The sequence below is a fragment of the Hemiscyllium ocellatum genome, chromosome 22 (assembly GCF_020745735.1).
Source record: "Hemiscyllium ocellatum isolate sHemOce1 chromosome 22, sHemOce1.pat.X.cur, whole genome shotgun sequence".
Taxonomy (NCBI): Eukaryota; Metazoa; Chordata; class Chondrichthyes; order Orectolobiformes; family Hemiscylliidae; genus Hemiscyllium; species Hemiscyllium ocellatum.
In genome coordinates this window covers 45,837,943-45,864,403 of record NC_083422.1, presented here as the reverse complement: position 1 = coordinate 45,864,403, position 26,461 = coordinate 45,837,943, and the positions used below count along the sequence as shown (strand labels likewise).

The following is a 26,461-nucleotide window of genomic DNA, read 5'->3' as shown; positions in this document are numbered from 1 at the left end:
TAGTTCCATACCAAAAGTGTACAGTTCGAGTTGTAAAAGAGTTTTTTGAAGCTAAGAAAATTTAAGATCAGTTGTCTGAATACTTGAGGAAGAGGCTCTTGAGATGAGGAATTTAAGGTAACAGTTAAGTCAAACCAAGAGATATATTATAGAAGGGAATTTGAGAATCTGTTGTAAGAGTACTGGAAGCTTTTGGGACAGATGGCAGATATTTTTGCTGTGTAGTTTGAAATCTTTTGATCTTTCAACTTGTGTTATATGTAAATAGATTGGTTTATTATATTTCATCTTGTTTCTCTTGAATAATGAATATCTGTTTTATTGTTAAGATGAGATCTGCAGAATTGAGTGCTTGTGTTTCAGTGAAAAACCACTTCATTTTTTAAAAAAAAGATGATCTATAAGGCCAGAATTTACTTTGGAATATGACTTCTCCATCATAACAGATATTAGGAAGGATGACCAAACAAGTAGGTGAATGAGATGGATTTTATAGAAAGCCTTAAAGGGGTAAGAGGTAGAATGTAGGGCATGAGTTCCAAAGTGGCTGGGTCAAATTCTTTTCAGATACTTTATCCTTCCAGAGCAATTTGAAATAAGCTGAGTATTTGTCAGGTCCAAATGTGACAGACTTTGGCCTGTGTGTTTGACTGCACCTTACATTGTAAGTAGTTACATGATTGAGGTAGACATTATCTTGCCTCTGATTTTACATTTGCCTGCATGGTGAACAAGTGATTTGAGCCCTTTTTGCAAGGTGGCAAAAAGGCAAATTATTGAAGCTAACTGCTTCATGCTGCTGCTTTGCAAAGAAGTGATATGAAGTTAAAGGAATTGTTTGGCCCATCATTTGTGCATTGGGTATCCAAGTGAGCACCATGACTTAGTGCCATCCTCCTGTCTGTTCCCAATGTCGTTGTACATTGTTTATATTTAAATAGCCATGCAAAGACCTCTTCAATGTCTTAGTTGAATCTGCAGTGCATTTGAGATCAGAACCACTCTTTGTGTGAAAAAGTATTTTTCTTACATCACATTTGCTTCTTTTGCAAATCTCTTCAAACGTAAGGCCTCTCATTCTTGATTTTCCTACAGGCATAAAAGCCCGGTAACTGACAAATTGTTACAAGCAGCATGAGTCCCTTCAGTTGTTCACCATAGGTAGAGCATACACTTGGTTGGCCAATGCTTGCAAAACTCGATAAAGGATGTCAACAACATGCCGTTTTCAATGTTATAAGTGAAGCTATGTGGCACCTCCCCTTTCTCTTTTTTTTGACTTTTTCCCATGTGATTATAATCGGAATTCTTACGACAAGCAGTGTGAATGCAAAAACTCATACGATTTAGCAATTCCTTCCCAAATCTGTTGCCTTGAACATAAGACTTGAGAGCCAAAGGTAAACTGGTGTTTTCTTTATTTAAAAATTTCATCATCTTACTTTACACACATGCATCATCAATGTTGAGACCACCTGAATTGGAGAGAATTAGAGACTTTTCCTTTCTTGTGGGATAAACAATGTTGTGTTTTTGTATTCATTTTTTATTAGCTTTCCATTTTAATGCCTTATGTAGTACTTGCCACATTGTGAATTTTTTTTTCTTGATTTTTATTCATTCATTAAGGAGATGTGACTTTGCTGAGTGGGGCAGTATTTATTATTCACCCTTAGCTGCCCTTGGTGCTAGTGAACTATAGTTATGACGCTGTGGCTGTACTGTACCTTTAAGAGAGTTAAAAGCTAGCAGAGCTACCTGACAGTACCAAGTGTTCTAAATAAGGTACATGTAACATTTGGCCCAGCTACTGGGATAGTTAGTGTAGCCGGTTGCCTGGAGACAAAAATAAATTTGAATTAGCCAATCAGCTTAAATTAAACCCCACCCTCCAAAAGAAACCAAACTCCAATCAAGTTTGAATTTAGTACATTGACAATCTTAAAAGCCAATAACACAATCCGATGCTTTGTGGGTATAAGACTGGGGAGAGAACTGCCAAAAGACCAACAGATGTAGGCTGCTAGTCCGAACTCTCTGAGAGGTTCCTGTCTAGATAAGGAGTTTGCATAGAGAAAAACATTAGCACAGACCTGGAGAGTAACTCTACAGAAGAAGATATAAAAAGAAGATTCTCAAAGATCTATTCCGCCCTGACAATGTTTTTCTACAACCTCTACCACTAGGGAGAAACCTGAACACAGGCACCAGCTGGTTTCGTAACGGTTTCTACCCTACTGTTGTTAGAATACTGAATGGACTCACAAACTCTTAACATTCGCTTGTACAGTGTACCTGTGTTTTTATTTTTGCTACTGTTTACCTGTTATTTACTTAATGATGTGATTTGCCTGTATTGCTCACAAGACAAAGCTTTTCACTGTGCCTTGGTACACATGACAATAAGTTCAATTCAATTCAAGATTTGATCGGTGGCTGGTTTTGAAATTTGACCTTTTGGTAAATCTTAATCAGGGGTTTTATAGGACTAGTATTATAGAAGGGAAAGTAAAAGATAGGCTAGAGGAAGGAGTTGTAAATAGTTGTTAGTTAATTATTCTCTGTTATACTTTAAGAAATAAAGCTAAGTTTTACTTTAAATAGTTCTTGGCCTCTCAAATTTTCACAGATTACTGCACGGGATAAATCTTTTCTGTGTTACTGGCTTAAATTATGCAGGAGGATTTACCCCGCGTCGTAACACTGTCTTCTAGAGCTATTGTTGTTCATTTTCTGTAAGTACATTTACAATGCTGTTTGAGGGGAATTTCTAGGATGTTGATACAGTGACACTGAAGGAATGGCAAAGTATTTCCAAATCAGGACAGTGAATGATTTGGAGGAGAACTTTCAAATGGTGGTGTTCTCATGTATCTGGTACCTTTTCCTATGAAATGGTAGTAATTGTGAGTTTGGATGGTGCTGTGTAAGGAGCCTGGGTCACTTTCTACATGTATTTTATAGATAGTACAAAGTGCTGCTCCTCTGCATGGCAGTGGAATGTGTGAATGTTTGTGGATGCATTGCCAGTCAAGTGGACTGCTTTGTTCTGGATGGTGTAAATCTTTTTGAACGTTGTTGAAACTTTACTTATCTAGGCAAGTGGGAAGTATTCTCGCATACTCCTGACTTGTACCTTGTAACTATGGAACAAGCATTTGGGAAACAGTGAATTATTTGCTACAAGTTCCTAGCCTCTGATCTGCTCCTTAGTATGTATTTGTGTAGTCAGTCTAGTTCACTTTCTGGACAGTGCTAATCCCAAGACATTATTGAGGTTCCAGGGTCAGATAAACCTCTTGCATGTGCACTGTAAAGAATATTGTCTAAAATACATTTTCTGAAAAAAAAGTTTCTGATTTTTTTGACTGATTGTTCCTGCCCTCCATCCCCCGCAACCTCTGATATAATAAAGGCTAGCAGGCCTTTTCCACTTCACTTCTGCATGCCTCTGACCCCCAAATCATTAGCCTCTCACCAGTCCTCAACCACTATGCAACAGTCCAATCTCCTGCTCTGCTTCATGTGTCATGGAATTAACTAAGAAAAAAACCTATCTCTGTGCTTGACTGTATTACTCTATAATTGCTCAAAATTGAAAGGTGAACAACACTTATCAACTAGTGTGAACCAGCTGCCACAAGATTTCCATGAGCCATTGTATTAATGTTGAGGTATGAATTTATTGAAAATGGATTCCCATTGATGACCGTTCATAGAATGCAAATTTATTGCATATATGAACCCACCAAGGATCAACATAATGATCAACATGTTGCAAACATGTTGTAGGTTTTATGTTTTCATCTCAAGTTATTATGAAGAAAATCAGAATTTCGCTTCCTATCTAATTAAGTCTACCATACTCCACATTTACCACTCTTGTAGACTGCATAAAATACCCCCCTTCTCATAATGTTCAACTTGATATGTGACTCTGTAATTGGAAAACACTTGTCAAACAATCCTGTGTTGCTAAGGATATACAAATAGCCAAATTCTGATTCCCAATCAAGTTGATACTGTGGTTTATGTTTACTAGATATTACATATATTTGCTTGTATGCAGGGAGCTGTCCTCTCCAGAATTAAACAGGCATGTCCAGGTAATGTAAACTCAAGGTCTGGCATATTCCTCACTCTACCAAGCCAGAGACACAACTCTTAAACATCAAACTATACTATGCCACGAGCAGCACCTTAGCTAAGTACTACAGAAGGTACCAACCCGGTGAAGTTACAGTGCAGGACTTTTATATATATGTTAGAATCATTTATTCTAGATTTTTGAAGGTTGAACTAGTTTTGTGTGGATCTTTGTGTCTGAAGGGGCTTAACAATTGACTAGTAGATATTTTTGTATGCATGTTTTTCCTTTTAAAATGCAGGATTAGAGAGAGGCCTTCTAGGATTTATTTACCTTGGGGAAATGTATGCAAGAATAAAGGGCAGCACAGTGACATAGTGTTAGCACTGCTGCCTCATAGCACCAGAGACCTGGGTTCAATTCCCACCTCAGGCGACTAAGTGTGTGGAGTTTGCACATTCTCCCTGTGTCTGCGTGGGTTTCCTCCGGGTGCTTCGGTTTCCTCCCACAGTCCAAAAATGTGCAGGCTAGGTAAATTGGCCATGCAAAATTGCCAGTGGTGTTAGGTGTAGGGGAATGGATCGAGGTGGGTTGTGGGTCGGTGTGGACTTGTTGGGCCGAAGGGCCTGTTTCCACACTAAGTAATCAAAGTAAATAGCATAGACTTTTAGATAGAAGGCCCTGGAATTTTTTTGGGGCTTAGGGGAAACTCCAAAAAATGAAAGAAAAGTGAAAGAAAGCTTTTCAGCTTCAGTTTGGGGATTTACAGAAGGCTTGGCTGAAGATGGATATTTTAAACAGTTGCTTTAGAGAAAACGAGGTAGTTTAGGACTATTAACAAGGAGGTTACTTAAGTGTAAGGAGTTTTATTTCAAAGAAGTTTTTCGCTAAAACCTTGACAAAGTTATTGGATGATGAGAAATTCTAAGCTCAGTTGTATGAAGTCTCCAGGAAGGGACTATTGGATTTTCAAGATAGGGCATTGAAGCTAAAGTTAAATTAAGCCTTAAAGATGTGAAATTAAAGGGAATTCTTTTTGGTGTGAGTACTGTCAAGGACAATGATTGGGATTAATGGGATAGTATTTTACCATATGTTTTGAACTATTTAAACTTGTATGTAAATAGTTTGTTTTATTCTATTTTATCTCTATTTCTCTTGTGTAGTAAACATCTGTTTTCTTGTTAAAACAAATCTATAGCATTACATGTTTGTGTTTCTGTAATAGTCCACCTTGTTAAAACCAAAACAAACATATGAACTGTTAAGCCAGATTTCATTCTGGGATCTGACTTGTCCATTTATAACATTAGCTAAGATTAAAGCAATGTATAATAAATAGCTGTATCATTACATTGTGGTCAGAGCTAAGTGTAGCCAATAGACCAGCTCAGAGCTCTGGGAATGTGCCAGATCCAGCTCTCGATGGTGAAGTGTGATCAGAACATTAACAGGAGGAGGAGCGATCATGAACATCCCCTTCCTCAATGATGGCAGATCCCAGCATGTGAGTGAAAAAAAGCAAAAGGCTGAAGTATTTGCAACAATCTTCGGCTAAATGTGCCAGGGGGCTTGTCCAATTCAACCTTCTCTTTAGATCCTCACCGTCATGGATGTAACATCAGCTAATTCTATTCACTGAACATGTGGTGTCAAGAAGTGCTGAGCACATGAATACAGCAAAGTCTGGCCTTATAAGAACATAGCCGTAGCATGGAAATGGTTTATCTGGATCCAACTATACTTTCTAGTTCGGCTGTTCCAGTACACACAATACTGCCACCTGACAAAACGGACATGGTAAATCATTTATACAAAAAGTAAGTCAAACATGATCTCTAGACGTCAGTAGAGTCTTGCTGAAAATATGGATGAAAGCACTGAACTCCAGCAGTGAGATGGAGGGTGAGTGCCACTTTAAGGAAACACTCATTCCTTCATCAGTACACAGTGACAACTGTATGTGTAACACCTACAGGATGCAGTGCAGACAAATAAGGGCACAGATGTATAGGAATATCATCACTTGCAAGTTTCCTTCAAATCACACATCATCCTGACTCGTAACTATATCATTACTGGGTTATAATCTTGGAACATGTTGCCTAACAGCCATGCTGATGTACTTGACCATCAACTGTAGAGGTCACTGCCACTTTCTCCAGGCCAATTAAACACAGTCAATAAACTTCAGACTTGCTCTGTCCACATTCAATAAATGATGGTAAAAGTTATATATGTATATATATTATACATTATATATATTAATTACAAAAATGCTTCATTCTACACTTCTTCATCCAAAATAACAATTAGACTGTGTTCACATATCCTGACTGCACAGATGCCTGTGGTTTCTTTGAATCTTCCAGCCTCTGACAGTTCCCTTTACACTGTCTACACTCCCTAGCATGGATGGGTGAGGGGACAAGCAGTTTATTTTTGACTGTGGTCTGAAATGTTCCCTTGGTTCATTTTCAAACCCTGTGATTCTCTTGTAGATTACTTCAATATTCTGAAGCTGGTGAATCAACGCACCACAACAGAATACTCTATTTTGAAATCCTCAAAGTCCCTTTAATTTAGTTGTTCTGCATATGGAAGCTGAACTCTCATCAAATAGATTTTAGCTGACCTGAATTAATATTTCCTGTTGATTACAGTCAGGTTACTTTCATAAACCCTTTATTCATGTAATTTTCCAAAGCTCTTTTATGCTAACTTTGTAATGAATCAGAATAGTATTGACTTCTTAGAGCAAGTTGTCTGAATCTGTCTTGAATTAAAGTTGGGACAATTTTGAGAGCTTATTCTAATGAATTCCTTGTGGAGTTTTCAGTATCATCTGAATCATTGAGCAGCTTTTGGATTTTTTCATACAATGCCCTAGCAATAAATCGTTGTACAAAACAGTATCAATCAGTTTCAGAGCCACAGCTTATCTCATGATGGAAATACAGTGACTGTACTTGGTTAGTGGTTACCTCTTTGCCAGTTATTACTGTATAATTGCAATAACCTATATTAGATTATGAATAGGTTTAGAATACTGGAAAACAGGATAGGAGAGTCCAAAACTTAGAGGACATAGATTTAAAGAGAGAAGGGAAAGATGTAAAAGGGGCAACCTTTTCGCACAGAGGATGGTGCGTGTATGGAATGAAATGCCAGAGGAAATGGTGGAGGCTGGAACAATTACAACAATTAAAAGACATCTTAATGGGTATATGAATAGGAAGAGTTTAGAGGGATATAGACAAAATTTTGGCAAATGGGACTAGATTAACTTAGGATATCTGGTCGGCATAGACGAGTTGGACCAAAGGGTCTGTTTCCGTGCTGTACTTCTCTATGATTCAATATTCTATGAATATTATTTAAGTATGCATGTGTCTTGCACTGAGCTATTTTCGAATATTTTCCGTATTCTTTTTTGCCAGATTTTTATACAAGATGAAAGTCCTTTGGTGGAGTTGAAGGACTACTGTACTTTTCAAGATTTAGCCAAATTGTGGTCAGTCAGTGGAAATGGGATTTTTTTTTCCTACGTGTTTACAGTGCAGGAAGTTGCAAGCCTCACTTCACTGAGGGTTTTGATTTCTAGCCAAAAGTCAGCTTTTGAATAATGCTGAAAAGACTCCAAAGTTCCATGTTACACTACTGAAATTTGAACTGGGTCTTGTGGTGCGCTGTTAGTATCTTATGAGGCAATTCAACTGAATCCGTCAGGTACACATGCATCAATTTTTTAAATGATTTCATTCATGGGATATAGGCCTGCATTTACTGCCCATCTCTAATTGCCACAGCGAAGGTGGTGACCAATCCTCTTGTACCACTGCAACCCTTGAGGTATGAGGACTCCCACAGTGCTGTTTGGAACGTAGGAACAGGAGTAGGCCATTCAGCAAGTCCAACTTGTCATTCAGTATGATCGTGGCTGATCAAACACTTCATCTCCATCACCCTATATGCCACTGGTAATCAGAAGTCTATCAAATCTCCAACTTAAATGTACTCAAGAGATGAAGCAAACACAGTTCTCTGATTAAAAAGATTTCTCCTCATCTTGAACTTAAATTACACCCACTTTATTTTTAAATCATGCCTCCTGATTTTAGACTCGCCAACCAGGGGAAACATCTCACCTGCATTTACCCTGTTAATCCTTTAAGACTCTTGTAAAATTCGATGAGGTCACCTCTCTATGACTCTATAATGCCCAATCTCTTCACAATATGGAAACATTTTAAATTATATTTGGGAGTGAAGTAGTTTGTTCTGAAACAACAGTGTTAAGTTTGAGTAGAGAAATTTTGCAGGCATAAGAGTCAAAGTGGCTGAAGAGGATTGGGTAAATACATTTAGAAGCATCACTATATATGAGCCATGAAATCAATATAAATCATGTAACCATTGTTGACTGTTGTAAAAAAATCTGGTTCACTCATACCTTTACGGAAGGAATTCTGCCATCCTCTCCTGTTCTGGCTTACATGTGACTCAAGACCACAAGAATATGGTTGACAGTTAACTGTCCTCTGAAATGGCCCTAGCAAGGTACTCAGATCAACAGGCCATTAGGAATGGACAATGATGGTTCCCACACTCATGAATGAATAAAAAAAGGAGGGAGCTGTTGAGATAGTCAATGCGTTAGTAGTCATCTTCTAAAATTCCTTAAATGATGTGTGCTGATTGGAAGCTTGCAAGTATCACCCTACTATTTAATAAAGGACATCAGTAATAGGGAAAGTGCTATAAATTAGGATCAATGGATACTTAGATTATTAATATGATCTGATTGGGCTTAGTCAATATGGATCTGTGAATGGAAAATCATGCTTATAAATTTGTTGGAGTTTTTTGAGAATGTTACCAACAAAATTGATCGCTAGGAGTTGATGGACGTAGTGTACTTGGATTTTCAGAACATTTTGATAAGGACCCCATTGGAGGTTTGTAAGCACACTTAAAGGATGTGGTTGAATGATTTGGAGGAAATTTACCGGCATCAGTTGAGGACTGGCTACAGACAGAAAACAACATTAAGAGGTTATTCTTGTATTTCAGTCTGTAACCAGTGGGGTACCGCAAGGATCAGTATTTGGGCTGTGGTCTGTTCAAAATACACATCACCACAATGGTTCAAAATGGGGACCAAATGTAATACTTGTATGTTTTCAGATAATACTACAGTAAGCAGGGATGTGTGTTGAGAATAAGATATAAATGGTTGGGTAAGAACATGGCAGATGTAATATAATGTGAAGAAATATGAGGTTATCCTCATGGGTACAGTGAATAGATGTGCAGATTGTTTCTTAAATGATAAGAGGTTAACGAATACAGATGTGCAAGTGGACTTGAGTATCCTTGTCAAGTCACTGCAGGCACAGCAAGCTATTAGGAAGGTTTCTGGAATGTAGCATTTATTCAAAGAGTATTTGAGTAGACAAACGTTGAAGACTTGCTTCAAATATATAGAAGCTTAGTCAGCCCGTACTTGGTGTGTTGCGACCTATGGAGAGAGATTGAGCAACTGTACCTATATTCTCTAGAGTTTTGAAGAATGACAAAATTGAATTGAAATCAACAAAATATTGAAAGGCGTAGGTGGGGTAGATGTAGGTTTCCTCTGATTGCAGAGCCTAGAATCAGGGCTCAGTTTAAAAATAAAGGAATGTCCTTTAGGACGAAGACGTATAGAATGTTTTTCACTCAGAAGGTGGGAAATCTTCAGAATTCTGTACTGTAGAGGCTTGTGAAAGCTCAGTCTTTGGGTATATCTAAACTAAAGATTGTAAAATATTTCATTATCAGTGATAGATGGGATAATAGTTCCATTGTGAATAAAAGTATTTTGTGTTCCATTAACAATGATCATATTAAATTGTACAGCAGACTTGGTGGTCTTAATGGCTTCCCCTATGTATCTTGATATATTTTGTCTATCTTGTTTTGTTTATTTATCATTGTTATGGTATATTGATAGATTTATTTCAAAAGAGACAGTAGAATCTGTTATCTAATAAGGTCTGAAGGACTTAATGTTTAGGCAAAGGCCTAATGGAACAAGAAAACAAGTCATAGAGTCACAGAATCAGACTCATACTGCAAAGAAACAGGCCCTTCAGGCCAACCAGTCCATGCCGAACATAATCGCAAACTAAACTAGTGCCACCTACCTGCTGTTGCCCCATATCCCTCCAAACCTTTCCTATCCAAATGTCTTTTAAACGTTGTAATTGTACCTGCATCCACCACTTTCTGAGGAAGTTCATCCCACATGCAAACCACTCAAAAGTGATAAGATATTTTACAGTACTTAAGAGTTAATTCGGTGAAAATTGGTTGTATTAATATGGAAAGTTTGTCAATTTATGCAATGTGGTTAACTGAATTAAAGCTCTCACTAAAAGATTGGACTTGTTTAAAAATAGTTACTTTCTATTATTATGAAGGTGTAGGTGTGTACTGTACCTTTAAGAGAGAGAGGAAGCTGGCTAGGACTGACTGACTGATTGTGCTGAACAATTTAAAAATGTAACATTTTATTGACACTAATAATTGGTGATGTGTTGCTGTGGTTAAAAAAAACAAATTCACATTCGGCCAATCAATTTAAATTATGCCCAGAGACCAAATTCCAATCGAATTTACATTTTACTATTTGGGATGACATCAGACCAATGAAATGATCCGATGTTTTTTGAACAGTTGGGGGAGAATGGCAAAGAGTATCAACAAGTAAAGACTGCCAGCAGAATAGCTCTGAAAGGGACCTGTCCAGAAGAAACTTGTGCAGCAGAAGACTGAAGATGACCTAGAGACATCTACAAACAAAGTTTGACATCCAAAGATGACAACTGGGTTTGAAATTGATTTGCCATAAATTTAAGAGGGAATTTATTGGACCAGTATTGAAGGGTAGAAGGTAAAAGATAGTTTTAAGAGAAAGGAGTTGTAAATAGGTTTGTCTAATGTTATCTTTTGGACTTAAAGATTAAAATTGTTAATTTTTGCTTTAAATAGTGAGATCTAGGATGGTTCTTTACCTCTTGAAATTTAACAGATTATGATGTGAGGTGAGCTTCTCTGTTTGTTGGGTTTAAGTTAGCAGAGCAGTTTACCCTGTGTTGTAACACAATTGTACAGGTACTTTGGGATATAGTTCTATCATTTGTGAGGATACAGTCTATTTGGAAAATTATTACTACAGAATGACACCATTTCCTGTGACTGTCCAGATTTGTTACTAAACAAATCTTAAACAAAAGGTAACTCTGTGTAACTCGAGAGATCATTGGTAGAAAGTTAACATGACTTTTACATGGTGCCACAAAGTACTGATCCACTGTATTTCAATAATTTCTGAACCACAATGAAGAAACACATGTTTATGCTATCGTTCAGCCAAATGTTCTGCAAAGCCTGCTAACATAGGGAGAATGGGTAAGAGAGAGCAGTCTTAAATTGTTATCTCTCAATATAGAGTCAACTTGTTAAACCTTCTAGTGGTAGTGGAGCTGATGGTTGGGTGGGGAGGGGAAACTTCTGCTATAAAGTTATGGAGTCTGAAGACTCGTTAATTTGTTACCTAATAATTTGTTATTATTTATTAGTTTGTTATAATGTTCACTTAAACTTTACAATAATTTGTATTCCAAAGTCATTATAGACATGTTACTAGAGTTTGAAATGTTCAAGTAATATATTCCAGACTTTTGCCTGGTGTGTGTTGTTCAGTTTTTGTTGAAATTTAATGTCACTCATTTGGTTTAAATTTCAGGCAAAATCCTGTTCAGAAGAAGCCATGTCAGGGATGTGGCCATGAAGAGACTGAAACCTATTGATGAATATTGCAGGGTAAGCATATTGTGTATGCAGGGACTCAGCAGGTTTAACAATGTTAATTTTTAGTTTTGCCAATAGGTTAATGATACAGCCACCTATCCTGAGGGACTGCTGAAGAATAGTGATGCCAACTGCCTTTGAGTCATTCCAGAAATGCAGTTTATTTGCTGTACCTGGATTTATTCAACTGAATTGGAACTAATTCAGAGTCCCCATCCATACTTGTAGAATCAAGCTGCTCCATCATGTCTACAGAATAGTTGAGGCTATGGACTGATGTTTTCCCTCCTGGTACTCCGTTAACACACACACAATGTCTAAAGTGTCGTCATTTGGAGCTACAGTTTTGAACTTAGTTACCAATTAGTTACAAGTTTGAATTAAATGTTTAGAAGATGTTTTTGAAGATTTCATTTAATTTGACAGGTTAATGATCACTCTGGCCACTAATGTTAGGGAAATTTAAATGACAATGTGTCAAACAATTTAATGAGTTTGAGTGGGGTTCTTTATGAAATGTTTGAGTGACTGATTGAGATGCTCAAGAAGTAAAAGAAAATGATTTCCCAGAGTTATTTCCACTCCTATCTCATGTATATAGTAGATACAAGGTGAGAAGACATGGGAGCACATTGCAGGTGCATGGAGGAGGCCTTGTAAGACCATAAGAATTAAGAACTGGAATAGGCTTTTAAGCCTCTTGAGTTTGCTCTGCCATTTAATAGGATCATGGCTGATCTGATATTTCTTAGTCCCTTCTCTTTGTGTTCCCCATAACCCTTGGTTCCCCTACTGATCAAGAATCAGTCTATCTTAACGTTAACTATACACAAGGACTCAGCCCCCACAGCTCTCTGTACGAAGAAGTTCTAAAGATTCATAACCCTCTAAGAGAAGAAATTCCTCTTCATCTCGATCTTAAATTGATGCCCCTTTATTCAGAGACTGTCCTCTGGTCCCAGGCATGAGGGGAAATATTCTCTCAGCACTTTTTCTGTAATGCTCCTTAAGAATCCAATATGTTGCAATGAAATCACCTCTCATTCTTCTAAACTTCAGTGAGTCATGTCCCAACTTGTTTAGCCTTCACTCATAAGACAGTCCCTCTATATCAGTGATCATCCTTGTGAACCTTCTTTGAACTGGTTCAAATGAAATTATATCTTTTCTTAAATATGGGGAACAAAACTGCTCATGGTATTGCAGATGTGGTTTCACCAGCATGCTGTACATTTGCAGTAAGATTTTCCTGCTCTTGTACTCTAACCCCTGAAAATACAGACCATCATTCCATTAGCCTTCATGACTACTTGTTCTAATTTCAGTGCTTCATGTACATGTACCCGCAATTTCCTTTATGTTCTAACTTTTTACAGTTTTTTCTATTGAAGAAATATTATATACTTCTAAACTGAATAACTTCATACTTTCTCACATTACACTCCATTTGCCAATCTTCAGATCATTTAGTTTATATTAATCTCTTTGCAAACTATTTGTATCTCTTTTGCAACCTGTCTTTCCACTTATTTTTGTGTGATCTGAAAATTTGACTCCAGTACGTTCACTTCCTTCCTCCAAGTTATTAATATATGTTGTAAACAGTTGTGGTCTCAGCACTGATCCCTGTGGAACCTCACTGGTTACTGTTGTGGTTCTGTTCGCCAAGCTCGGAATTTGTGTTGCAGACATTTCGTCCCCTGTCTAGGTGAAGCGCTTCTGTGATGTTTCCTCTGGCATTTATAGTAGCATCACAGAAGCACTTCACAGGAGGCTCCCAGGCACTGAGGATGTCACCTAGACAGGGGACGAAACGCCTGCAACACAAATTCCTAGCTCGGTGAACAGAATCACAACAATGAACAACCGAGCTACAAATCTTCTCACTGGTTACAGATTGCCAACTTGAAAAAGAATTCTTTATTTCCTGCCCATTAACCAATTCTCTATCCATGCCAGTTTCTACCTCTAACACTGTGGATCTTGTCTTGTGGCTTAACGTTTTGTGAGGTACCTTATCTGGACTTATTTGGCCTTTTGCAAGTCCAAATACAAGACATCTACTGCTCTATCCACCATGGTTGAGATTTCCTTAAAGTTCAAGCAAATTTTATAAACTAATAAAAATAACTTAGAACAATTTCCCTTTTGTGAAGCCATGCTGACTCTGCTTGGTTAGATTGTGATCTTCCAAATGTACCTGTATTACTACTTTGATAAAGGATTCCAGTACTTTTCCAAAAACCAATGTTAGATGAATTAGCCCATACTTACCTACTTTTTGCCTCCCTCCCTCCCTTTTGATTAGGAGTGTCACATTTGCAATCTTCCAGTCCTGTGGTGCTTCTCCAGAACCCAAGAATTTTTGGAAAATTGCAACCAATGCATGTATTATCTCTGCAGCTAGCTTTTTAGGATCCTAGGATGCAAGCCGACAGGACCAGGGGACTTATCTGCCTTTAGTCTCATTAGTTTGTCTAATTACTACTTTCTTCCCCCCCCCCCCACATTCTTTAGTATTAATAGTATGTTTGAAGTACCTTCCACTGTTAAGACTGATTTAAAATTTCTGTTTAACTCCTCTGAAATTTTCTTGTTCCCCATATCCATCCCCCCAATTCATTTTCTAAGGGCCCTCTCTCTTTTCTCCTTTTCTCTGTATTTAAAGAAGCTCTTATTGTCAGTTTTTGAATTATGTTTTTAGTCCTCCTTTGCTAGATTCTGAATTTATCACAATCTTCAGGATGATCACTGACTTTGGCCTTTTTATATGCTTTTTCTTTTTAGTTAATACTCGCCTTAGCTTCCTTGGTTATGCATGGCTGTTTATCCTTCTTTTAGAATATTTCCTCCATACAGCTGTACTTTGCTAAGAAACGTGAATTACCTCCTTGCAGGTCTGCCACTGCTTTCTTTTTATCCTTGCTACTAATCTATCTATCCAATTCACTTTAGCTAACTGTAACCTAATATCATTATAATATTTTTAGTGTCAAACACTGTTGATTGCTGTAATGGCCATTAGATCATTTTTATTCACTTTAATGTGCATTTTCAATTCATTAACGTTGGTATGGATATTAGATGCTGTCACAAAGCTAGACCATTCTTTTAAAAGCTGTTCCTTGGCTCAAGGATAGTCTGCCCTAGACTTTTTACACAGGGGTAATAAACCAGACCGGGCTCCAATCAGACTGGTTTGGTACAGAGATGAAAAGGATTTTGAGAGGTCTTTTGTTTGTGTGAACTGGTGAGACTTCAGGCTGAAGTGGTCATGTTTTACAAGTGACCTGTAGAATGAAAAGGGAGTGGTCAACTCTCAAGCTGAACAGCTTAATTCAGTCCAGAACTGGTTGGGAGTTCAACAGTGAGCTATGTGGAAACTCTCTTCTGCCCTTCTAACTTCAACCTGTCAGCATCTGACCCTTTTTTGTACTGTTTTAAAGAAGGTTTGCTTATTGGAACTGTTGTGTATGTACTTAAGTCTGGTTTGAATAGACTGAGTTCTGTGGGGGTTCTTCATGCTGGTCTTCGTGTTTCACTGTGTAATTTTCTGATTACATTTTTTTTGTCTCGTTTAAACCTTTCAGTCAACCTCGCTAACTTAATCCGGGTAATTTTCACTGTATACTTACTGGAATAAATTGCAAAGTTATGGTCTGGGCTGCCTGCTTAAGAATGTTTTGGGTGGTCTGGTCTAGTTCATTATGAATTCAGGTATAGAGCCATTTTGTTTCTTTTTCTTATTTTTGTAGCATCTGGTTTTGACTTTTCTTTCAGAAGGGGAGGCAGTGGCCTAGTAGTATTATCGCGAGATTATTAATGCAGAAACTTGGTGATTGTCTGGGGATTAAAGTTCGAATCTCACCATGGCAGATTGAATTCAATAATATCTGGAATTAAGAGTCTAATAATGACCATGACAATCTAGTGATGACCACATCTGATTGTTGGAAAAACCCATCTGGTTCACTAATGATCTTGAGAGAAAGAAACCGTTTTCCTTACTTGGTCTGGCCAATAAATGATTCCAGAATCACAGCAATGTCCGTCCTCTGAAATGACCTTATAAGCCACCCAACAGTAACTACAAAGTTGTAACAAAAAAAAATGGACAGACCACTTGACATCAACCTAGTCACCAGAAACAACAATGGCAAGTACAGCCCTATCGACCTTGCAGAGTTCTCCCTTCCTAACATCTGGTATCTAGTGCCAAGATTGGGATAGCTGTCTCTTAGACTAATCAAGCAATAGCCTGACATAGTCATACTCACATCATCATACTTTACGATGTTCCAGACACCAACAATACCACCATCCTTGGATATATCCTGTCCTATCCGAGGAACAAAGAGGAAGCAGCATAGTAATCTACACTCAGGAAGTAGTTGCACTGATTACTTCAATAATGACTGTGGAACCTATGAAGTCTTATCACATCAGGTCAAAAGATGTGCAAGGAAACCTCCTGCTGATTACCATGTATCATCCCTCAGCTGATGAATCAGTACTCTTCCATGTTGAAGAACACATAGAGGAAGCACTAAGGGTGGCAAGAGGGCAGAATGTAATCTAGGTGGGGGAATTTCAATGTCCACCGCCAGAAGTGGCTTGGCAGCAACACTATTGATTGAGCTGGTCAGATCCTAAAGGACATAGCTGCTGTAACGTTAGTAACTGAACCAATAAGACAGAAAAGCATACTTGATCACCATCTCACCAATCTATCTGCTGCAGATCCATCTGTCCATGACAGTATGGATAAGATAGCCACTGCATAGTCTTTGTGGAGCTGATGTCCCATGTTCGCATTGATTATACCTTACATTATGTTGCAGGTTTCAAACAGATTTAGCAACTCAGACTGGGCATCCATGAGGGACTGTGTGCCATCTACTGCAGAATTGTACTCCAACACAGTGTGTTTGCATATCTCCCACTCTACCATTACACTCAAGCCAGGAGATCAATCCTGGTTCAGTGGAGATGCTGAAGGGCATGACAGGAATAGGACCGAGCATCCCTAAAAATGAGGTGTCAATCTGATAAAGCTACCAAACAGGATTACTTGCATACCAAACAGCATAATCAGCAAGTGATAAAGCTAAGCAATCCCACAACTAATGATTAGATCTAAACTCTGTAATCCCAATCCAGTCGCAAATGGTTGTGGACAATTAAACAACTCACTGGAAGAGGAGACACCACAATTATTTCCATTCTTAATGATGGTGGAGCCCATACATCAGTGCAAGAAATAAAGCTCAAGTATTCGCAACAATCTTCAACCAGATGTGCGAAATGGATGATCCATCTCATCTTCCTCCAGTGGTCTCCATGTGTTAGAGATGCCAGTGTTCAACCATTCCACATAACATCAAGAAATGATTGGAAGCACTGGATATTGCAAAGGCTATAGGTCCTGACAACATTTTGGTAATAGTACTGAAGACTTGTGTTCCAGAATTTGCTGCATCTCTAGCTATTCCAATAGAGTTACAAGACTGGCATCTATCCAACAATGTGGAAAATTGATCACTCTTCTTGAGAGTGAACCCATGGAAATCGATTTGGCTGGTATGAAGTCCCTGGGCACGCAGCCAGACCCAATGTGGACCAGTTGGAGGGAGTATTCAGACATCTTTAACCTCTCTTTGCTACAATCTGAAGTCTCCACTTACTTCAAGAAGACGACCATCAGTCTGATGGCAAAGAAAAATAATGCAGTGTGCCTCAATGACTGCTGCCGGTGACTCTAACTACTGTAATTATGATGTGCTTCGAGAGGTTAGTCATGGCACACATCAATTCTAGCCTGTCAAATTGCCTTAATCCTTTGCAATTTGCGTAGCACGCAACAGATACACAGCAGACACCATCTCCCTGGCACTGCATTCATCCCCGCAACATCTGGATTGTAAGGATACCTGCGTCAAGCTACTACTTATTGACTACTATTCTGTCTTCAACACCATAATTCCAAACAAATTCATATCTAAACTCTGAGAACTAGGTCTAGGTCTTGTGTCCGTGTCCCCCCCCCCATCTCTGTAACTGGATCCTCGACTTCCTGACCCATACACCACAATCAGTAAGAATAGGTGACAGCACCTCCTCCACCATAATCCTCAACTGATGCCCGACAAGGCTGTGTACTCAGCCCCCTACTATACTCCTTATACGCTCATGACTGTGTAGATAGATGCCACCCCAATTCCATTTACAAGTTTGCTGATAAAAATGGTGGTGTTATTTGGATCTAAACAACGACAAGACAGCATACTGAAAAAAATTGAGTTCTTAATGGCATGGTGTAAAGACAACAATCTCTCCACCAATGTCAGCAAAATTGTTAGGGGCTGGTCATTGTCTTAAGATACAGAGTGGACGGTAGACCCCTACCTGCTTCAGTGGTGCTGATGGTCAGGAGCATCAGGTTCCTGGGCGTGTTGATCACGAACAATCTGTCCTAGTCCACGCACCTCGATGTGACAATCAAGAAAGTGCCTCAATGTCTGTATTTTCTTAGCCTCCTAAGGAAATTCAACATGTCTACAGGGACGCCTACCAACTTCTATAGATGCATCATAGAAAGCATCAGTGTAGCTTGACAACTTTTTTTCCCCAAGTCTGCAAGAATCTACGGCGAATCGTGAACACGGTCCAGTCTATTACGGAGACCAGCCTTCCATCCATTGATTCCTTCTGTACTTCTCGCTGCCTCAGGAAAGCAACCAACATAATCAAAGACTCCTCACACCCTAGTTATAGTCTCTTCCGCATGCTTCCGTCAGGCAGAAGGTATAAAAGTTTGAAAATCAGAATTCTGAACTGACCTCTCAAATAATAATTCTGATCCCTCCTGTGCACCTTCCCTGCAAGTGTAACACTATGTTCTGCACTCTGTTCTGCTACTCTGCTGCACTTTATATGGTAGAATCTGCCTGTATAGCATGCAAAACAAAACTTTTCACTGTATATCGGTACATGTGACAACAATAAATCAATCAATCTATCTATCAAGGTATGTCCTATGCACAAAAAGTAGGACAAATCCAACCCAGCTAATTACTTTTCCCATCAGTCTACTCTTGATCATCAGTAACACCTGCTCAGCAACAACTTGCTCGCAGATGCCTAGTTTGAGTTCTACTAGGGCCATTCGGCTCTTGACCTCATTACATCCTTAGTTCAAACATGGACAAAAGAGCTGAATTCCAGATGTGAGGTGAGAGTGACAGCCCTTGACATCTAGTCTGCATTTGACTGAAGGTGGCACTAAGGAGCCCTAGCAAAACTGGAATCAATGGGAATCAGGGAGAAAATTCTTTGCTGCTTGGAGTCGTACCTGGCACTTAGGAAGATGGATGTAATCTCAGCTCCAGGACATCTCTGCAAGGTTCCTTGGGGTACTTTCCTTGGCCCAAAGTTCTCCATCAATGATCTTCCCTCTATCCTAAGGTCAGAAGTGGGATGTTTGTCAGTGATTGCACAATGTCTCAGTTACTGAAGCAATCCATGTTTAAATGCAGCAAGACTGGACAATATTCAGGTTTGGGTTGAAAAATTGGCAAATATGCACTACACATCTGTCAGCAATGACCATCTCCAGTAAGACACAATCTAACTCATTTCGACTTGCCATGTACATACAGTGGCTATAAGAGCAGGCCAAAGACTAGGAGTACTGCAGTGAATAATTCACCTCCTGACTCCCCAAATCCTGTCCACCATCTAAAAGACACAAGTCAGGAGTGTATTGGAATACTCCTCACTCATTTGGATTGGTACTGCTCCAATAACATTTAAAAAGCCATCCAAGACAAAGCAGCCCACTTGATTAGCACCACATCCACAAACATCCACTCCCTCCACAACTGACAGTGCATATTGCTGCTACTGATTGCCTCCATGATGCACTGCAGAAATTCATCAAGGATCCTTAGCACTGTTCGAACCCATAGAAGGAAACATCACTACTTGCAAGCTCCCCTCCAAGTCGCTTATTATCCTGACTTGAAATATATCTCTATTCTTCACTGTGGCTGGGTCAAAATCCTGGAAACCCTCCCTAACAGAATTTTTGGTCTACCTACAGCGCATGGACTGCAGCAGTTCAAGAATGCAGCTTTTCAAGGACAATTATGGATGACATTAAATAATAGCCTAGTCATTGACATCCACTGTCCTATAAGTTTTTTTGTTTTGTTTTTCCTATCCTACCATTTTCTGACCTTCAGTTTCCATATTGATATTTTGCTATCCTGCCTTGATTCTATCCGTTGATTTATTACGTTTACCAGGCATAATGCTTCGGTTACCTTGTTTAGTTTAAAACCTTATTGTATTTCCTTAATTAGGCAGCTAGTAAGATTACCAGTACGTTTCTGATATAGACTGTCCCAACAGTAACAGTACATAAATACTGTAATTACAAGAGCAGGTCAGGGGCTGGGAATTGTGTGCTGTGTAACTCAGCTCCTGACTCCTCAAAAACTGTTCATCATCTACACTAGAGTCATAGAGATGTACAGCATGGAAACAGACCCTCCGGTCCAACCCGCCCACGCCGACCAGATATCCCAACCCAAACAAGTCCCACCTGCCAGCACCCGGCCCATATCCCTCCAAACCCTTCCTATTCATATACCCATCCAGTTGCCTCTTAAATGTTGCAATTGTATCAGCCTCCACCACATTCTCTGGCAGCTCATTCTATACATGTACCACCCTCTACGTGAAAAAGTTGCCTCTTAGGTCTCTTTTATATCTTTCCCCTCTCACCCTAAACCTATACCCTCTAGTTCTGGACTCCCCGACTCCAGGGAAAAGACTTTGTCTATTTATCCTATCCATGCCCCTCATAATGTTGTAAACCATTATAAGATCACCCCTCAGCCTCCGATGCTCCAGGGAAAACAGCCCTAGCCTGTTCAGCCTCTCTCTGTAGCTCAGATCCTCAACCCTGGCAACATCCTTGTAAATCTTTTCTGAACCCTTTCAAGTTTCACAACATCTTTCCAATAGGAAGGAGACCAGAATTGCATGCAATATTCCAACAGTGGCCTAACCAGTGTCCTATATAGCCACAACATGACCTCCCAACACCTGTACTCAATACTCTGACCAATAAAGGAAAGCATACCAAACGCCTTCTTCACTATCCTATTTACCTGCAACTCCACTTTCAAGGAGCTATGAACCTGCACTCCAAGGTCCCTTTGTTCAGCAACACTCCCTTGGACCTTATCATTAAGTGTATGAATCCTGCTAAGATTTGCTTTCCCAAAATGCAGCACCTTGCATTTATCTGAATTAAACTCCATCTGCCACTTCTCAGCCCATTGGCCCATCTGGTCCAGATCCTGTTGTAATCTGAGGTAACCCTCTTCACTGTCCACTACACCTCCAATTTTGGCGTCATCTGCAAACTTACTAATTGTACCTCTTATGCTCGCATCCAAATCATTTATGTAAATGACAAAACGTAGACGGACCAGCACCGATCCTTGTGGCGCTCCACTGGTCACAGGCCTGCAGTCTGAAAAACAACCCTCCACCACCACCCTCTATCTTCTACCTTTGAGCCAGTTCTGTGTGAAAATGGCTAGTTCTCCCTGTATTCCGTGAGATCTAACCTTGCTAATCAGTCCCCCATGGGGAACCTTGTCGAACGCCTTACTGAAATCCATATAGATCACATCTACTGCTCCGCCCTCATCAATCTTTTTTGTTACTTCTTCAAAAACCTCAATCAAGTTTGTGAGACATGATTTCCCATGCACAAAGCCATGTTGACTATCCCGAATCAGTCCCTTGCCTTTCCAAATACATGTACATCCTGTTCCTCAGGATTCCCTCCAACAACTTGCCCACCGCTGAGGTCAGGCTCACTGGTTTATAGTTCCCTGGCTTGTCTTTACTGTCCTTCTTAAACAGTGGCACCACGTTTGCCAACCTCCAGTCTTCCAGCACCTCACCTGTGACTATCGATGATACAGATATCTCAGCAAGAGGCCCAGCAATTACTTTTTTAGCTTTCCACAGAGTTCTCGGGTACACCTGATAAGGTCCTGGGGATTTATCCACCTTTAACCGTTTCAAGACATCCAGCACTTCCTCCTTGTAATCTGGACATTTTGCAAGATGTCACTATCTATTTCCCTACAGTCTATAGCTTCCATATCTTTTTCCACAGTAAATACTGATGCAAAATATTCATTTAGTATCTCCCCCATTTTCTGTGGCTCTACACAAAGGCTGCCTTGCTGAGGGGCCCTATTCTGTCCCTAGTTACCCTTTTGTCCTTAATATATTTGTAAAAACCCTTTGAATTCTCCTTAATTCTAATTGCCAAAGCTATCTCATGTCCCCGTTTTGTCCTCCTGATTTCCCTCTTAAGTAAGACACAAATCAGCAGAGTAATGGAATATTCTTCACTTGCTGGATGAGTGCAGCTTGAACAATACTTAAGAATCTTGACACCATCCAGAGCAAAGCGTGATTGATGTCTTGATCACTTGATTGGCATCTTATTCACTCCCTCTACTACCAATGCACAGTGATCGCAGTACATAGCATTTACTAGATGTACTGCAGTCACTCACCAAAGATCTATCAACAACACCTTCCAAACATACAACCTCCACACCAGCTAAACAACAGATGCATTGGAGCACCACCATCTGCAAGTACTCCTCTAAGCCACACACTACCATTAATTGTCATTCCTTCACTGTCACTTGTTCAAATTCCTGAATTCCCTTCCTAATAACCCTGTGGGTATCCATACATAAAATGGATTGTAGTGGTTTAGGGAGGCACCTCACCTCACCACTTTCTCAAAGGCAGTTTGGAATGAGCAATAAAAGTTGATCCAGCCAGTGATTCCATTTCCCTTGTCAGAATGAAAAACACTTGGAAGGCTATCTGTCATCTGAAAAATAGGTGCTATGTGTTTTAATGTATAGGTTACTATAAAACAGGTTTTAACAAACTATTTTAATGTAGCCAGCTGTCTTGATGTGTTTTAAGAAGAAATCATAAGGTACATTAATATGCTTCTGGTGGGTTTGGTGTATGATTTTCCTACAAACAATTTAGAACAATCTGCCTTTTCATGGCTGCTGACATGAAGCAGAGATCACATCAAACGTGACTTTGAACTGTGTATGGAAGTTACAGGAAGAGGCAGAACTTTGCATTTTTGGCAGTAGACTGTTCTTCAGTGAATGGAAAGAGCATTTCATTATTTGTGTCCACAAGACTGACCCAGATTTAACATGAAACAAATTTATGATTACTGGGCTTTGTATATTAACAGTGCTGTACTGATCAGTAATGAATGGAGGAACAGAGAACCATGTCAATGACTGTTAGTAATTTGACAGTCTGCAGATTATTGATGAGGGAGGAGTATTACTGAGTCTCTAAACAAGCATTGCATTGTGCAGACACTTACATCAATCCCATACTTTATTTCCTGGCAGTGTTCTTCTGTGCTTAGATGTGTCACTTTCAGTATGAATAGTTCAGCAGAATTCACATTATGTCATAGTCTACATGAGTTAAAATTAAATGAAGCAAAAATTATGATAATTGTTTTTGGGATTTTATCAGTTTGTGGATTCTTTTCTGCATGGCGCAGTAGAATTTAAGTCTTTATGAGTAGGATACTTGTAACCCTTCCTCAATAACTGCGAAGTTTAACCAGTACATAGTTGTGCCCCTGAGTGGACTCATGTGTTGATATTTTTTGCTGTCAACTATCTTTAGTAATACTGTAGTTGCCTTCCCTATGTTCAAGCCACACAGAATTTAGATGTTAAACAATGATATCAGCAGGTGAACTAAGTCACTGACTTCTGTTTTTAGATATTTTCTAAGTATCCTGTTCAGACATGTTATTACACACTTCTGAAGCAGATGGAACTTGAACCTGGGCTTTCTGGTCCAGAGGCAGGGATACTACCACTGCACTATAAAAGCTCTAGAACATTAGACTGCAGCTTTGGATTACAGGTCCAGTGACATCATCAACTTCACAGCCATTATCAATGTACCATCCTGCTACTTCTGTTTTTGTTTCCCTTTATTGGTAGATGTTAGGCATGGGCGACATCGGGTTCAGCTATGAATCCCTGTGCTTTGATGGGCTGGTAAGTTTGTTTAAGCACACACATAGCTCAGAAAGGAATTAATGTCTTCAGCATAGTAATGGAAAAACAAACCAAAATTTGCCTTTTTAAAATATGATTCCACATTCATTAGAATCTACAATATTAGATTAGATTAGATTACTTACAGTGTAGAAACAGGCCCTTCGGCCCAACAAGTCGACACCGACCCGCCGAAGCGCAACCCACCCATATCCCTACATTTGCCCCTTACCTAACACTATGGGCAATTTAGCATGGCCAATTCACCTGATCCGCACATCTTTGGACTGTGGGAGGAAACCGGAGCACCCGGAGGAAACCCACGCAGACACGGGGAGAATGTGCAAACTCCACACAGTCGGTCGCCTGAGTCGGGAATTGAACCCGGGTCTCAGGCGCTGTGAGGCAGCAGTGCTAACCACTGTGCCACCGTGCCTACAGTTTCAATGATTAGAAAAAACAACCTTTACAACTTCAGAAACTAGAAGCTTCTTGAAGATCAGGCTATATAATGTCCAACATTCTGAGCTGTCAATATGATATACTATAATGTAACAATGAATATTGACTCACTGAGTGATAAATTCTAAATTAGTCTGTGATGCCCTTGACAATATACTGAAAAATACATGATTTGTGATTCTAAATCGCTTGCTATCATTTTTATGGCAGCAGGTGGCATGCCCTCTCTTCTTGGAGAGGGAATTCATGGTAGTAACATTCAAATCAGCGCAACATAGATGGGCTTTGGAAATCTGGCTGTGAGGTTGAGGCAGGAGCGACAAAGCTCTACTAAGTCTTTCAAGGAAGTCTTTGATTAGCTTCTGCTTTCTGCTTTCATAGCTTCTTCCTCATCCGCTATAATCCTCCACCACCACATAATCCCTAACTCCCTCAATGACCTGTCTGTCATCTTCCCACAATTGACCCCTTCGCCCATCTCATCGCTTCATATTCTGTAAGGCCTGATATGTAACCTAGTCTCCATCTCATTTATGTGGACTAAACAAAGCAGGTGGCACAGTGATTCAGTGGTTAACACTCCTGACTCTCAGCACCAGGTACCCGGATTTGATTCCACCTCAGGTGACTGTGTGGAGTTTACATATTCTCCCATGGCAGCGTTGATTTCCTCTGGGTACTGCAGTTTCCTCCCACAATCCAGTGATGTGTGGGTTAGGTGGATTCGCCATGCTAAATTGCCAGTAGTAACTAGGGAAGTGCAGATTAGGTGGATTAGCTATGGGAAATGCAGGGTTACAGGGGTATTGTGGGGTGGAGGGAGTTCTGGATGGGATGCACTTCAGAGGATCGGTGTGGACTAAGTGGACCAAATGGCCTGCTTCTGCATTGCAACGTTCTATGATTCTAAAGACTGTCTTTCTAACTTGGAATTAGATTTGACTGAGTACTTGTGAATAGAATCTAAAACTGATTATGATCACCTGCCATTGAGATCAACAGATCATCTGCATTCCAGGCCTTGTTGGGTGCATGAGCTGAAAAATGTGTTGCTGGAAAAGTGCAGCAGCTCAGGCAGTATCCAAGGAGCAGGAGAATCGACGTTTCGGGCATAAGCCCTTCTTGTTGAGTGCATATCTGTTTTTGGCCTCAATGTAAATATTGACACCATTTACATGGTTAGTATGTTGTCCCAATTAACTAGATGCTACATGTGGTGTTCCATAGCTTTTCACAATGTCTATAAATGCCAGAAATTGGTCACACACAATCATATTGAACAGTGGAACAGACTAAGGAGTCTTGAGGGCATAGTTCTGCACATATTTGTTGCGTTCTTATATTAACTCACAATGCCAAGTGAAGTGGCACAATAATATAGTATCTTCAGCATCCATATCCTAAACTGTTAACTATACTCCATAAACTTACATCTGTTTTACCTCCTATATAAAAAAACTCCTTCAAACCTACATCTTCAACTCAAACATTTTTTTTCGTTTTCCTTTCATGGGATGCATGTGTCAATCGCAAGGCCAGCATTTGTGGCGCACTCTGAATAGTCCTGGAACTCCAGAGCTTGCTAGGGACCACTTCAGAGAGTTATTAAGCATCAGGCGCATTGCTATGGGTCTGGACTCGCATGTAAGCCAGACTAGGTAAGGATGGCCAATTTCTTGTGCTAAAGGACATTTGTGAACCAGCTGGGTTTTTGCAACAATCAATGGTAACTTCATGGTCATGAATTTTCAATTTCAATTAGTTTGATTGAGTTTAGACTGAGTTTAAATTCCGCCAGCTGAGATGGCATTAGCATTAGCCTGGGCCTGTGGGTTAGTGTTCTGTGACATTACTACAACACAACTATCTCCCTCTGCTACCACTGTCACTGTCT

At 39.6% G+C, this 26,461-nt stretch overlaps 1 protein-coding gene across 1 annotated transcript in view; it reads left to right on the top strand.

Moving 5' to 3' along the window:
- Positions 1-26,461, top strand: part of sh3pxd2aa (SH3 and PX domains 2Aa) — a 306,310-nt gene that overhangs the window by 101,377 nt on the left and 178,472 nt on the right. Inside the window, exon 4 of the mRNA XM_060842142.1 lies at positions 11,880-11,956. Within this exon, the coding sequence (XP_060698125.1) occupies positions 11,880-11,956 (77 nt within the window). The remainder of the gene's footprint in view (positions 1-11,879; positions 11,957-26,461) is intronic.